The sequence below is a fragment of the Aulonocara sp. 'chitande type north' Nkhata Bay genome, linkage group LG8 (assembly GCF_057382095.1).
Source record: "Aulonocara sp. 'chitande type north' Nkhata Bay isolate Kocher_YH1m ecotype deep benthic linkage group LG8, A_spYH_male_GT1.1, whole genome shotgun sequence".
In the NCBI taxonomy this organism is placed as follows: Eukaryota; Metazoa; Chordata; class Actinopteri; order Cichliformes; family Cichlidae; genus Aulonocara; species Aulonocara sp. 'chitande type north' Nkhata Bay.
The window spans coordinates 20,038,970-20,053,532 of NC_141351.1; the positions used below are offsets into that span (position 1 = coordinate 20,038,970).

The 14,563-nt window shown below is 40.9% G+C and overlaps 1 protein-coding gene across 5 annotated transcripts in view; it reads left to right on the plus strand.

Annotated features, from left to right (window-relative positions):
- Positions 1-11,776, plus strand: part of sdk2b (sidekick cell adhesion molecule 2b) — a 280,187-nt gene extending 268,411 nt beyond the window's left edge. For 3 of the 5 annotated variants that reach the window (XM_086304171.1, XM_086304174.1, XM_086304175.1), the window contains 3 exons: positions 3,904-4,033; positions 9,000-9,056; positions 9,592-11,776. In XM_086304171.1, coding sequence (XP_086160297.1) covers positions 3,904-4,033; positions 9,000-9,056; positions 9,592-10,014 — 610 coding nt within the window. In that variant the 3' untranslated portion in view covers positions 10,015-11,776. The remainder of the gene's footprint in view (positions 1-3,903; positions 4,034-8,999; positions 9,057-9,591) is intronic. The other 2 variants (XM_086304172.1, XM_086304176.1) reach the window with 1 other exon arrangement.
- The last annotated feature ends 2,787 nt before the right edge of the window (positions 11,777-14,563 follow it).

Sequence of the window (14,563 nt, forward strand, 5' to 3'; positions counted from 1 at the left end):
CTCATTAAAACCTGTTTATTCTGCATATAAGATGTGGATTTATAGACAGCTGCTTTCATGTTGTTTTTGGACAGACTGTCAGTTATGTCATGTGGATATTACTATCCTTTGAGTGAAAAGAATGCAAATGAGACAAATGCATTCTCTGACTGTTTCTATATACCGGTAAGTAACAGTAAGCTGGAGAAATATGTTTGGTTGTGTCTTTCTATGAGTATATGTGTGTGTGTAACCTTGAGGACAGATCAAAGCAGGCACAGGTCTTTGAGATGCTTCCAGGCAGCTTCCTACTACTGTGTCTCTGACTTGAAGGGGGAGGCTCAGAGGGAAAGAATGCACAGATGTACAGTCAGCATTCTTTGAACTCAGCCCATAGCGAAGGAAACCAAATCCCAACACCTGAGTCTCCGATTATAGATTAATGCCACATCTTGATCTCTGGTCTCTGAATACCAAAGACAGGATGAAGTTCTTTTGCGTTATACCAGGATCAGAAATCAAACACGTTCCTAATCCTCCTGTATTCATTTTAATTCAGAACTGTGTCAGACAGCAAATGCCATTTGAAGCTGATCCTCACAGAGATTTTCTCTATGTGGAGATTATTTGTTCAGAGTTTAATACAAGGGCCAATATGTCTGGTGGAGAATCTCAACGCACAGGGATTTCAGTACCGTTGGACACCGATGACTTAATCTGCCCCGCTTAAACTTTAAGTGTACCTTTTTCCTGTAAGGAGATCAAAATAGATAAACACATCAATCTGGTAAAATATAAAGAATTTAGATAAAGTGTGGTCTCATAAACATATATATATATATATATGGCAGTAGTAATGAGTGCACACTAATAGCACATAAACGGCATGCTATCAAACCAAAGAACTCTAAATACGTCTCAGATTTGGCATTCAAATTCTTCTATGATCAAGAGGGAAGGATTAAGAGTGCAATCCCTTCTTGGCTTTGTAGTAGCGTCTTTTTGTTTTTTGAAACCAACTTTGACACTGGTTGTGGGTTTAAAGAGGTCTCGGCGAGGTAATTCAGTGTAGATTAACATGGTTTTAAACACTCTTGAGTGACAAAGCTTCCGAACACTTCAGACATGTTAATGAGTCCCTTCAGGCGATTGTAGCAAGAGAGCCTGGTAATGAGTAAAGACCAGGGGGCAGATTTGATTTCACCCTCTGGTTCTCATTCCTTACCTGACGTGCTGCTGACTGAATTTTGCTGTGAGAGGATTAAGTGGACCCTTCTCCGTCCAAATGAGAGCGCTGATAAATAATTTACGCCTCATTCAACAGTGTATGCGAGTCAAGGAGAAGGGGGTGAAAGTGGGCTGAGATTCCTCAGTGTTTTAAAACGGGCAGTTTATCATAATATCCCAGTAGGCTCGCAATAGCTGTTCTTCACTTTGGCTCGATTCTTTGTTTGGCTGTGTTAGGAGGGGGCTTGCTAAGAGGACTACAGAGGAATGCAAGTTGCTGAAGGTTACTTTGTGGAGTCCTTCTGGGGATAAGTGCAGATAAAAATTCAGACCTGTGATTATGGAAAAATTATACTCCTGGGGGAAATTTCCTCTGTCATTAACTTAAAAATCCAGTAACATTTACACTGATGCAAAGCTTTGTTGTTAAACGGATCACTAAAGGATGCTGGAGAATTGGGGAAAAAAGATAGCTTGTTATTGCATTATTTATACTTCTGTATTGGTGATACTCAGTTTAATTTTTTTTATATAAGATATAAAAGAACGCATAAAAAACACAACAACATACTAAGAGGGGTAGTAGAAGTAGGTCGATTGCATTTACATTAATAGGTAAAAACAGTAGACATGCTGTGTACAAATGTAGCGACCCTCCTCCAAGGGCGCTCCTCCAATACTCAAATGTATATAAATGAATATACATGTGCATAGAAAAAAAGAAGAAGAAAAGAATTATTCAATATGGCAGCCCTGGCAGAGTCCAACTCCCACCAGGAATGGGTCTTGCTGCAGTTGCACAAGGACTGGATGATCTGTACAACTGCACCAGTGGGCCAGTCGCCCCATCCTCCTGAAGCACCTCCTACAGGATGTCCCAGGAGACATGGTCAAATCCCTTCTCCAGGTCCACAAAACACATGCAGACTGTTTGGGCAAACCTCCCCTCAAATTACCTCAAGAGGGTAAATATCAAGAGGATAAATAACTGATCCAATTCCTTTAGCCAGATTCACCAGCTTAGGATCAAACTGCAGGGACCTCTGCCCTTTACTGCTGCCTGATCCACAAGCTTAATAAACTAATTGAAACTCAAGGGAAAAACAAGGGCGAGAGAGTACGTTTTCACTTGGGATTTGAAGACTGTTCGTGAGGTAGATGATGTAAATTTAGGAGGGAGGCGGAAATGTGACTGGTTTGATCTTTGAGTCAAATTTAAGAAAGGAATAAAAGATGACACCAAGATTGTCAATCTAAGATTCTCAGTCATGTAGAAAGAGCACACGAATTAGAAAAACTTGAGCTCATTGTATAGGAGCACTCCATTGTACATGTTTCAATTTTCTAAAGTTAAGTGAATTAACTTTAGTTTAACTCTCAGAGTGTAATTGAGTTAGAGCTTGCTTTGTGATTTCCCAGTGGAGTTTTCCATTTCGTCCACACTGCACTCAAAGTACCAGCCCTGTGAAAACTGCTGGAATTTACCCGCATTTTTGAAATGCTCTCCAAATATATTTATATGGAAAATGCTTATGCAAATGCACTTTCAATGTGTGGAGCGGCTGTGTGTGCACTCCAGCAGCTCCACTGGCAGCGACTGCCGGCCGACGCTGTGGCCTGGAAAGTCAACAGGAGTCAGTATGTCCAAGTAGTCTCCGCCAAACCAGCACCAATCAGCAGAAACAGATGGGTGTTTATTTAGGAGGACTAGGAACAGTGGAAAATGTGGAGGAGATTAGGAACCAAGAGCTTTTTTATTACTCTCATATTTACTGAAAACACCCCTGACAGAAGCGCACCATTTTAGGGAATGCTTTTTTCCAACTATTTCACGTTTTTCCCATTCCATCTTTCTTTCAGTTTTCAGGTTCATTGAACACCTTGTCCCTATCCTCCCTTCCCCCACACTTTAATGATCCTCCCTTTCCTCGGCCACCTCTCTTTAAGCTTCTATCTGAATTCCAAATGTGATAACCTAAGTATGCGCACTGACACATTAATCCATGCCATCATTTTGTGTAGTGTGCAATAACATTTACCCGAGCAAAGCCTGAGGCTGCAATTTGTTTGATGACCCCTTGAGTTCAGTTTATAATTTAGTCACAAGAGCCTAGTGGTTTGACATTCCACAGCCCACAGTGAGGACTGAATCAAGGAAATTATTCACTGCAGAAGAGACAGGCTGTAAGCAGCCATCTCATGAGTGTCCCATGATTCTCATCTAGTTGCCCTCCTACACACACTGAAAGAGAGAACACATGTGAGCTTGACAGGAAGCCCTAACTGTAGTGTCTCAGACGTTAGAGAGAACATCTAGAGTCACGGCATTTGCTTGTTTATCAAAAACTGTATTGACTACAATTTCTAATTTTAAAGGAACAAATCTATACAAAGAATAAGTAATAAGACAGTTAACCCAGGTTTTAATAGACTGGGAGTATTCTTTAAGTTTCTTTTTACTATTTATTGGAATAGAGCAGCAGAGAGATGACATGAAAGCTGGAAGAAAACAGTCTTGTGGTCGATTTGAAACTGGGCCTCTCCATTAGCCTGCTCAACCCAGTGAGATGTACTGGCATTTAAAATACAACCTGATTTATTCCAAAAGGTTTTGTTTTTGAAAAGCCAGGGTTTCTTTTGTTAAGCTTGACAACCAGTTTGAATCAAACTAATTGTGTGCATTTACTCTTTGATCAGGTCTCCTCCCAGGCCCAGCCCAGGCAGTCTTCACTATTCGGACGAGGATGTCAGCACCAAGTACAACGACTTGATCCCTGCAGAGAGCAGCAGCCTGACTGAAAAACCCTCGGAAATCTCAGACTCACAGGTGCAATAGCATTATATTGTTTTATACTGCATCTTCCCTAAGTAGTATTTCAGTCCTGTTTGTACCTGTGTACGTGTACCCACCGTCATCTCCTCAAATTCCTCAGGAATTCAGCTTTGCATTGTCAGCTGTTCTGTGGTTTTTTTGCCTGTTCATGCTGGTGTCCTTTCTGTGTCACCCATCTCAATGTGTTTGGCCTGCAGAGGTCATAAGATACAGCTACAGTAATGCACATGGCGAGATGAGAGATTAATGACTCTGCTTACTGGTGGCAAAGCAGTTTTTAGACCAGGCAGTAACCTGTGGAGAATGTCACTCTACAAACATCCACCTGAGATCTAGGTCACTGCACTCAGCCACAGCACTCATTATGTAAGGCAGCGAGAGGGCATGCACTCTGCAAAATTTATTTTCCAGCTAGCTACGTAGTAAAAATTGCCTCTCCAGACAGATAGTTTATCCAATATTCCTTTTCAGCAAGTCAGATCAGAGTTAGTTAAATTGATCTCTATGGAAAAAAAGAGCACTGTATTGGATCTTGATAGTTAAAACGCGATCATAATTTTGAGTTTGTTTGAAGTTTTAAAGTCTTCTGTTCGGACTGATAGATTATTAAAAACTGATGTCAGAATGTCTGACTTGTGGCCTTTGTGCTGAGCCAAACTGCTTTTACCCAGCGAGTGTGATCAATAAATTGTGCCCTTCTGTCTGTCTGCATCTGTCTTTCTATTGATCAGCGTGTGCCATCTTGGCTTTTGTCTGTTCTCATTCTCACGCTTTTAACCAAATTAAATTTCTTCTGTCTGGTCTTATGTGCGTATACACTATGCTGTTTCTGTTTTCGTTTATATCACATCCTCTCTGTGGTTTTTGTGATTCATCTTGCAATCTGCAGTCTGGTTTGGAGCCTTGCAAGATAAAAGCATCAGGGGAAAGTAGTCTGGAATTCCCTTGCTATCAGGCTTCCTTCAGTTTTTTTCTTTCACCTGGGAATTCTTTGCTCTCTGTATTTTCCCAAATTATCTTGGAAAATCTTTCAGATAAATAAGTCTGTAGTGTGAATTCCAAAAGCCAGAAATCTCTCCCCACCTCGCTTTATCGGGACCTAAGTCATGCTTCCAGATCAAATAGAAATCTCTCTACAATGAAGTGCTACAGACAGGACCTTTCACAGCACCATAACATCCCCTCAAATGAAGCATTTCAACATTTCAACGCCTGTCTGACATATCTACCATTCACACTTGTGTATTGTCAAGCATGGCCCTAATGCAGTTACTGCCCCCCTTGGATGACGACACTTGTCTGCTGCCACTCTGCACATTCGAGGGGTCGATGTTGGCTTTGATGGAGTGAAATGCACAGAGCCTTTCTGTTAGCCCAAGGCTCCCCTGCCATGCTCCTGACAGACCACCATATCAGCACCAGTGGTGCTCAAAAAATCTAGGAATGTTCTTTGAAGTTTTATTGAGCGGATAACTCATAGCTATCAGTATGACATTGTGCTGTCTGTCCTCCTTAATCCCCGCGGCCTCCCCCAGCAGGTATAAGTTCACTATTGTGCTCCTCGTGAAGAGGGGATTTGGAGAAAGCCAACATTGACTTGGCAAGGCAACAGGGTCACCATTACTGTTCTGCTCCCCTGCAGGTAGAGACCTATTGACTTCCCTTTTTCCTTTAGAGTGTAGGTTTTCTCGCTTTCCAAGGTTGTCTCTGTGGCAATGTCTTTGTGTGTAATTTAAAGCCGAAACCAGTTAAAGGCAAATGACCTCATCTCTGAGTCATATTAAAGATTATGTTTATTCTGCAGAGTGGCATTCCAAGGGAGAGAGATGAAAATGTCGGCTTTCTCTCACATACTTTTTCTTTCAGACTTTGCCGCTCTCTTTCTCCATCCTAATACTCGCTGCCTCTGTGGTTACTGCAGCTTTTTTTTGGCTGAGACTCAACCGACAATATTATCTGTAATGTTTGGATTGTCACTAATGACAACACACTAATTTTGACCAGCCACGTTTAAAGTTTCATGTCATAACCCAGAATAAAGTTCAGTTGCGACCGCAAATAAATAAGAGTTGATATTAATAGCTTTTTGGCTTGTGTACAAAACAGAGGTTATTGGAAAGACGCAGACATTTATATTGGCTGGATGGGATGAAGCGCATGTAAAACGAGCATTAAACTGACATGCTTCCTTAAACTAGGCATCACTTCTAAAGGGAAAAATCTGAATAAATGCACATGCTTCCATTATGCATTTCATCTTTCTGGGGCAGCTCTAATGATCAATAAGATTTTAAATTTCTCTGAATATAATTGTTCTGATTAAGCAATATGAAATTTACTAGTTGGAGACTGGAACTACAAAGGAGGCTTAGGCCTTGCCTTGATGGTGGCAGTATGCTACTTTGCTTTGATAAAGCTGGTATTTTAGCGCTAGCAAAAGTGTCCCATCTTCTCCTTTCCAATTTCCTGCACAGCTTTTGCTAAAAGCTCATAATGATATATGTGCTGTGAATGTGCAGGGATTTCAAGTCCCCTCCAGCCCCATATACACTGCCATTGTCTTTATCTCAAAGGACCCCTGCTGTGTTCACTTCATCAATAAGAGTGACTTAGACAGCATCCCCTTTCTCCCCCTCCTCTTTGCAATAATCCATAACAAGAGGACAAAGGGCCGACTGTTGGGGTATGCATCAATTTTGGGGGGGGATGGGGTTGGGACCTTGCTTACCAGAGAATTTATTTACAAAGTGCAGTAATTAATTCAAAGCGCTTTTAACATGACTGTAAGTCTATGTCATTTCTGGAGCAACACATCCAAATAAAAAGGGGAATAATTCAGACGGTGGCAAACACAGAGATGACAGCAAGCTCATTTTCAGCAAGCCGATGTCAAATCTCAAATAGATTGTCTGAACGCCTACATGGTTTGTTGATGATGACCAATTTATCTCCAAGAAACTGTAATTCTGACCCATGATTGATGCACATCTTTGTCATGTTTTTTCTCAATTTTATTTCCTCCTCTCCTTTGTTGTTTTCCCTCTTCTTTGCTAGCAACTGTAAACAGGATCACAAGGCAACTTTATTATGCCGATGATAAAATAAAGTACTGTCAAGAGGTTTCGCTAGTTAATTGGATAGATGTCTTAATCTCTTTCACCGCCTAATTTAACATCAAAATGATGAAAAAATGCTTAATAATTGACGCAGGCAGGCTGGTATGTGTCTGTCTTACACATATCCTTGCATAAATGAGACGGTTATTCCCTTGAGGCTGAGGTGCAATGCTGCATTTCATGCCTAAAGTCTGTTTCTGTCACACCATTCAGCTCTAGTAATTAGCTTGTAATGAGTTGAAATAAGGAGCTGTATCAAGGGCTGCGCGGCCCCAGAGGCAAATTGTTAAGCATCTTTACTTTAGGTTACTCAATTGCATCCGTGTGTTATTTCTGTTAAATATTGGTGATAAACCAAAAGCAAAGGCAGACAGATTGGAGCGCTGTACTTGTAAGCAGAACAATTTAACAGTCACAACATCTGTTGCACACACTCGAAAATTGTGTCGGAGCAGGCAGGAGGATGCAATTCCCTGTGTCAACACTTGGTCTACAGTCACGCTTTCCCGTTGCCACACACGGCTAGAGTGGTTTTTCATCTCTCAATGCTGGCTTAATTCTTTTAGAGTGAAGTAATGCCACTTGAAGTGCCTCAGTGTGTCTTGCTGGTCCACTGTGAATGGATGTTTTTGTGTTGCTGTGCTGCTAAATAGACTGGTATGAATAGAATGCTTCTCAGACCTAAGTGTTTTAAGTGTTTACAACTGGGTGACAATATTGCAAACAAAAACACAAATACTGAGCCATCCCACACTCTGGCTCTCCTTTATTGAGAGGAAAAACGATATAGAAGAAAGGGGGGAAAATAGGAGGTATGTTAAGGGGAACGTGGCTTGTGCAGTATCTGCCTTTGATTAATTCGTGAGGGAAAAAAACAGGATACTTTCTTTTAAAGAGAATCAAAATGTAGGATCGTTTTTCCTATAATTCAGCACACAAAAGTTTCTGTTTGGACTTTTATAAACTCTGCTGACATGGAGAAAACAAAAGCTTTTATATAGGGGTTTGACATAGGCATGAACCAGGAGGCACAGGGAAATCTGAGACAACTGCCATATGTATGACATATGTGCTGTGCAATATCCAGCGAGAGATCTGTTCTTTGAGTGTGCGCCAACAGCAATGTTTCTGTACATGATTATGAAAGGCCCGAGAGAGCAAGAAATTTCTGAAACGCTCACGATTATCAGCACCCTCTCGGTGGTATACCACTTTGAAGAGAACAGGCTTTTGTTATGCACCTATTGCATGCTTATAAGAGCGTCTTTGGGAAATTATCCAGTGACATTTTTGGCACAGTCAACTGTGCATATGTTCATTGTGGCAAGGTGATTAATCAGACGCTGCCTGGCCGATTGGCAGTTTGCTTTCATGGCAATTAGATTACCATGAGCAGTCCCTGCTGAGCATTCAGTGATCACGTTCCTTTTTGTTTGGTGCATGGAATGTTTCTTGACATGAATACAATAGTGCTTCTAGCTCAACCTGCAGCAAGGTGGAAGGTCACTGGTGAGAATGTGCTGAGAACTATTATTTCTTTACACATAGCAAGAATGGAATTCAGACTGAGTTAAAATGTGAAGCAAAATAACTTTAACAATGCTTCAGTGCTCTCAATATACTCTTAAAGTTGATGGTAGTGTTGGAAAATGCACTGCACAATACAAAACTGTGTTTTTATTTCATCCTTTTACCTTTTCATACCATTCGCACAGAATGGCACAAAGGCTGTATTTATGCATTTATTTATACATATTGTGGCATTATCACCATCATGACTCGGCCATTTGAATCATTCTGTTATGGTGATGTACTGTAAAACCCATTGTTTTGTTCACCCATAGGAGGCGCTGGTGTTTTCATATGGAACAGGTGGCCTACATACACTTCCACTGCATTTGGTGAGGTTCCTGTGGCTGCCTGCTTTGAATGTTATATAGCCCTATAGGCGACTGGTTCCAATTGGTAGCCCCCATCCAATCCTTTCCCTCAGATTCCTCTTACATGTTAGGTTTTATATGCCACACTGTGTAACACAACACCAACCCCTGTCTTGCTGACGTGGTGTGGTCAAGGTCTTAGATCCTGAACATATAGATCTGCTTATTGGTTAAAGTCCCGAAGACAAATTGACCTTTGCCATCTCGTGTTGACGGTTTTCTTGTGCACGTTTCAGTAGCAAGTCATCCTTCATGCTTTGACCATCTTTGACCATTTTGTCCGTCTGTACTTGTGCTGTGTTGTAAATGTAAGTGTTTGCATGTGTTTGCTTTTTAGACAGCTGTGGCTGTAAATTGATGCCTTAGAATAACACAATAACTTCATGTTCATTTTCATTCTAGCCTCAACATCTTTAACTGCTACACATGGAAACACTACAGAGTCACACCATACTCACAACATAAACCGCTGTCTCTTCTTTTTTTGGCTTCTCAGGGCAGCGACAGTGAGTATGAGGTGGACCCTAACCGTCAGAAGACCCACTCCTTCGTCAACCACTACATAAGTGATCCTACCTACTACAACTCCTGGCGTCGCCAACAGAAAGGCATATCCCGGGCGCAGGCCTACAGCTACACAGAGTCAGAGTCAGGAGAGCCGGATCACTGCGCCCCACCACCGCTGCCCCCTCTACCTCCACTGCCCCCCCAGCTGAGTTCACCAAGCCCTCAGCCTCAGCAGGCTCAGGGCCAGCCCCAGGGCCAAGGCAGCCTCTTTAGACCCAAAGGTAGCCGGACTCCCACCCCCTCCCAGCAGAGCTCCAACCCTCCGAGCCAGCACAGCACCTTGTACAGGCCCCCCAGCAGTCTAGCCCCTGGCTCACGGGCCCCTATTGCTGGCTTTTCCTCTTTTGTGTGAAAAATACTGAGGACATAGAAACTTCTGAAAATACCTACCCAACTTGTGTTGAAGAAGAACATAGCATTGCAGTCAGCCCAAACAAGTCGCTCATTCTTTATTTTCATCATCAATTTATTTTTCATAACTTACATGTTTTTTTTTTTTTGTGAGCTTGGATGTATCAAAACATTATGATACTTTTTGAGGCGTTTTTTTGTCTAATGTGTGAAAATGTGCCAGTGTAAACTTTGGTTTCGCTCACCGGCTGATAAAAACAAAAAAAAGGTCTCTGCAACATCTATTCACTTTTATTTTGTTAGTTGAAATACTTGCATGGCTTTATCATTTATTTCCTTCTTTTTACTTTTTTAAACTCATTCAGTGGTAATATCTGATTCTGTACAAAGTCACTAGAATCTTTGAAAACACACACACACACACACACACACACACATATAAATATATATATATATACATATATATAAATATTCTATAGTAGACATGCCTAGAAGACAAAATCAAGTCATTGCTGACTCTACTTTGACGAAGACTGATATGACAATATGATGGAGCCATATTGTGGAAGTTAAAGAACAATTATTTGTTTGGACTGGATGTAAAAACAAAAAGCTGCCAGCGTAAAGGTGGAATTTATGCCAAATCGAAGACATTTAATGTGCTGGTTGTGAGAGTTTTAAAATGACATTGAAGAAGCAATCATGGATTAAAATGGAAAAACTCTCTGGCCTATAACATACACATACATAAAAAAAAAAGTCAGACAGCATTTGGCCATAGTAGTAGGTCAAATGTCAGTGACTGCGGCGTGCCTGAAGGATCCTGCAGATATATGAAAAGAGTGTATATCTGTTTAAGTGGAAGTGTTTAAGTCTGTTTTTTGTGAGTGTGTTACAGTGGATCGAAGATGCCTTGATAGAGAAACACATATTTATGATCTCTGGCACCAATTGTGAATGGACTGTTGATGGTGCCCCGAGACTTTGGCATCGTGTTGCCTCATGTGGGCCGGGAATCAGTTTGCATACAAAACCCATATCTCATATTTCACTTTTTGCTGGCTCAGATAAACACTCACGAGTCCGATTCTACTGAAATGCTTTGGAATCCAATTAAGAGGTGAAGTCTCAAAACTGTCATCAGGAACTGTTATAAGGGAGCACAGCTGCTAGTTCTACAGTGTGATTTTGATAAGAGACCAAGAGGATTCCCACCACCCCCCTGTTTTCTTCCCTGCTGAGATAACTTTTCGCTGTCACTGATCACTATCGCTGGGCAGCGCCGAGCCTGCACCAAGAGATGATGTCATTGAATTGCCTCACCTCTTTTCCTTTTATGTAAACAACCACTCTGTAATATTCAGGTGTGACTGTATTGTCCCAGATGCAATTACGTGTGTGCGCGTGTGCATGTGTGTGTGCGTGGTCACTCTTCTCGTGTGTAAGCTTACAGATCATTCACTTTATGTCTGTTTATAAAGAGATTGTTCTGCAGCAACTGTAAACCTGCCCGGAGTAACGCCACAGAGGGCTGACGTGGTCCAACCACCTGCCAGGCGCACTCATAACGCTATAGTGAAGACTCAGTGGTGTGTTCTTAGTTTTCATAGTTCAAAAAGCAGAAAAAAAATGTCATCTACTTTTTTTTTTTTTCAATTATTTGTGGGGTGATTTCATTGTACGCAACAAAAGCTTATCATGCAGAATCTGAATGAATATATGATCACAGTACATTTCTGAAATAAATTATTTTTCAATGTTAACCGTTCTGGTATTGAATTGTGAAATGTAAAGGGGAGATGGGAGGAAGGGAAACATGCAAACAGTGGTGTTAAAGGGACTTTTTCAGACTAGGCAGAAAAAAAGGCCTTCGTTTAGAAGCAGTAACTCCAACTTTTGCCACAAACCATGACCACATGACCTCTGTAGCTGTGCCACAGTAATCAGCAGATTTCCATTTTCAGTAGCACCCATCTAATCTATTTCCTCTGTAAACCTTCTCAGGCACTCTAGCACAGTAAATAACATACATGGTGATCACAGTAATCTCTTATTCATTCTTATTCAGCTCTAGGTGTGTGCATAATCAACTGATTTCAACATTATTGAGGACCTATGTGCAAATCGTACCACACCCATTGATCACTATCTACTCCATTCCTCTTGTGTGTCTGTTTAAATCTTTCACAATGCCAGTCGTTTAGTTGTTGGCTTACTTCCCAGATCCAGTTAATTGGTTGGTAAACTCTGAATATGCCAGAATATGTGGTAAACACACCAAAACAGCAAATGTTTGAAGACTTTACGTTAACTTTCCAATCTTTGTAGCTTTTAGAATAAAGAAAAAGACTGGACTGATAGACCTCTGAAGCTTCCCTGAGTATCACGCGATGTTGGGCCACATGCTACGTCTAGACATGGTTTCTTCAAACTGGGCATCATGGTTCGTGGAATCACCTGAGTAGTTTTTCTTCAGACACAGAAAGTAGTCCCTTGCTTTCTATTGAAAAAAATGGCCATTGTGCCTCTAAACATGACACAAAAATTTCTGCAAAGTGCAGCGAATACTATTTACTGTAACATGTGATAAAAACCTTAAAAGAAAACAGAGTGCACAACGCCAGAAGCAGTCTGTTTACAAATGAGTTCTGTAAGCACTTGGGATCTGTCCATGGCTAATTATTTAATTAAATCACATCTAACCTTGTGTTACTCAGGGTAGAAATAAATTGGATCATTGAAGATTCTTTGAAATGCTGTTATCTGGTTACAAAGTCCCATCCTGACTTCTTCAGCTTTCTCCTGGTTTCCAGATAACCACAAGTGAGATAACTCAGTCGGGCCTTTGACCCCTGTGACTATACATTAAGTGATACCAATATCTACTCAGGACATAGGTGATGCACTGAAAATATATGTGCAAACATTATATGCAGTAATACAGAAGTACATGTACAGTGTCAGATGGTGTTAGATGCTAATTGTATCACAGTCAGTCACTTGATCCAATGCTAACCTACTAACCACATAGGCATGAGAAGAGAGGAGATTAGATGGGATAGGATTGGACAGGGAATTGGAACAAGAGCGTCCAGAGCACTAATCCCTTTTTTGAAAACACATGGGAAATTTCCCTCCAACAGAAGAATCACAGACCGGAGGTTTTTCACTTGTTGAAATGTTCATTTCCTTCTGTCTCTCTCTTTCTTCTACCCCTCAGGAAATGACTGACAGATAAGAGTGAGTTGGTGGTCCCTTTTTAAAAAGGGAGCCCAAGGTGCTAAATAGCCCTGATGAGTTTGAGAACCCTCAGTTGGAATATTAAAGGATTCAGACAGAAGGTGTAGTTCAAAGGAGTTTGAAACCCTGAATTTAATTGCCTCATTTGTGAGCTTCACTGAGTGTGGCTTGGGGATTTGAAGAGGATATACTGACAGTTGGAGAAAGGATACTAATTTGAGAAATAGGATGTTTCCTCTGTGCTGTTCATAAATGCCTTCCTAATGTATTCTTTGTATCAAGCTTAAATTGTTTTCTGACTTAGTGTACATTATAGGCAAGAGCAGAAAAATGGCCTCAGTCATTTCTGAAAGACCCTTTGCCCCAGAGAACCCCACTGTTCTCGCAGTTTGAAAAGACGCTAACTTTCCACAGTATATGGGGAAAGTAAGACTTGGGAATGTGAGGCAGCTAAAAAATTGTGACATAAATTGTTTTCAGGACTCATAGTAGGTCACAATTATTTATATCTCAGTTGAGAGGCTTTTTATGAGAAAAGAGAATACCTTTTGTCCCCATTTACTGTAGTCATTTAGGCTGTGTGCAGTATATAACAAAGAACACAGAGCCACACAAGGAAGCAATAAATGAATAAGGGGCCTGCTTCAGGGAAACCTGCCATCAAAGTGTCATGTTCCTGCCTACCCTCGCTGAAGTTCTGACAGACTTAAACAGAGTATGCCGTAAAACAATACACCACTAATTGGCTCATCATGTTGAAATATAAGCCCTAATGATATTTACAGGTGGGAAAATTAGGCTTTGACAGACAGGTGGGCGTCAGTGGAGAATTAAAGTTCACACCTGAGGCCCAGCTTACTATTGTAACCACACCCACGCACACACACATGCTCATTTGTATGTGGCCTGGATGATTTACACATCAGACATTGTAAATTTGCTTTGTGGGTGTGAAATTAAAGGCCATTTTTAATGTAATCTGGAAATTGTCAGGAATAATTGGAGAAAAGGGCACTATGTCTAACCTAATTACCTCCATGGCTATTATGAGATAGTGATCATATAAATCAATGTGCCTGGACCTTTAATTATAGTAATAGGCTACTTTTCAGTGCATTTGTTCTAATACTACAAATTAGAAAAGAGAAGAACATTAACTCCTGTTGTAATTGTGTGCTCTTGCACTAAGTGCACATTTCTGAAATTTAGCATGTTTGAAACCAATAGCAGTCATTTATGTGGTGCTAAAAGGCTAACGTGAGAAAACATACTGATTTAACCATATTAGCATGACCTTTAGTGCATTGTTA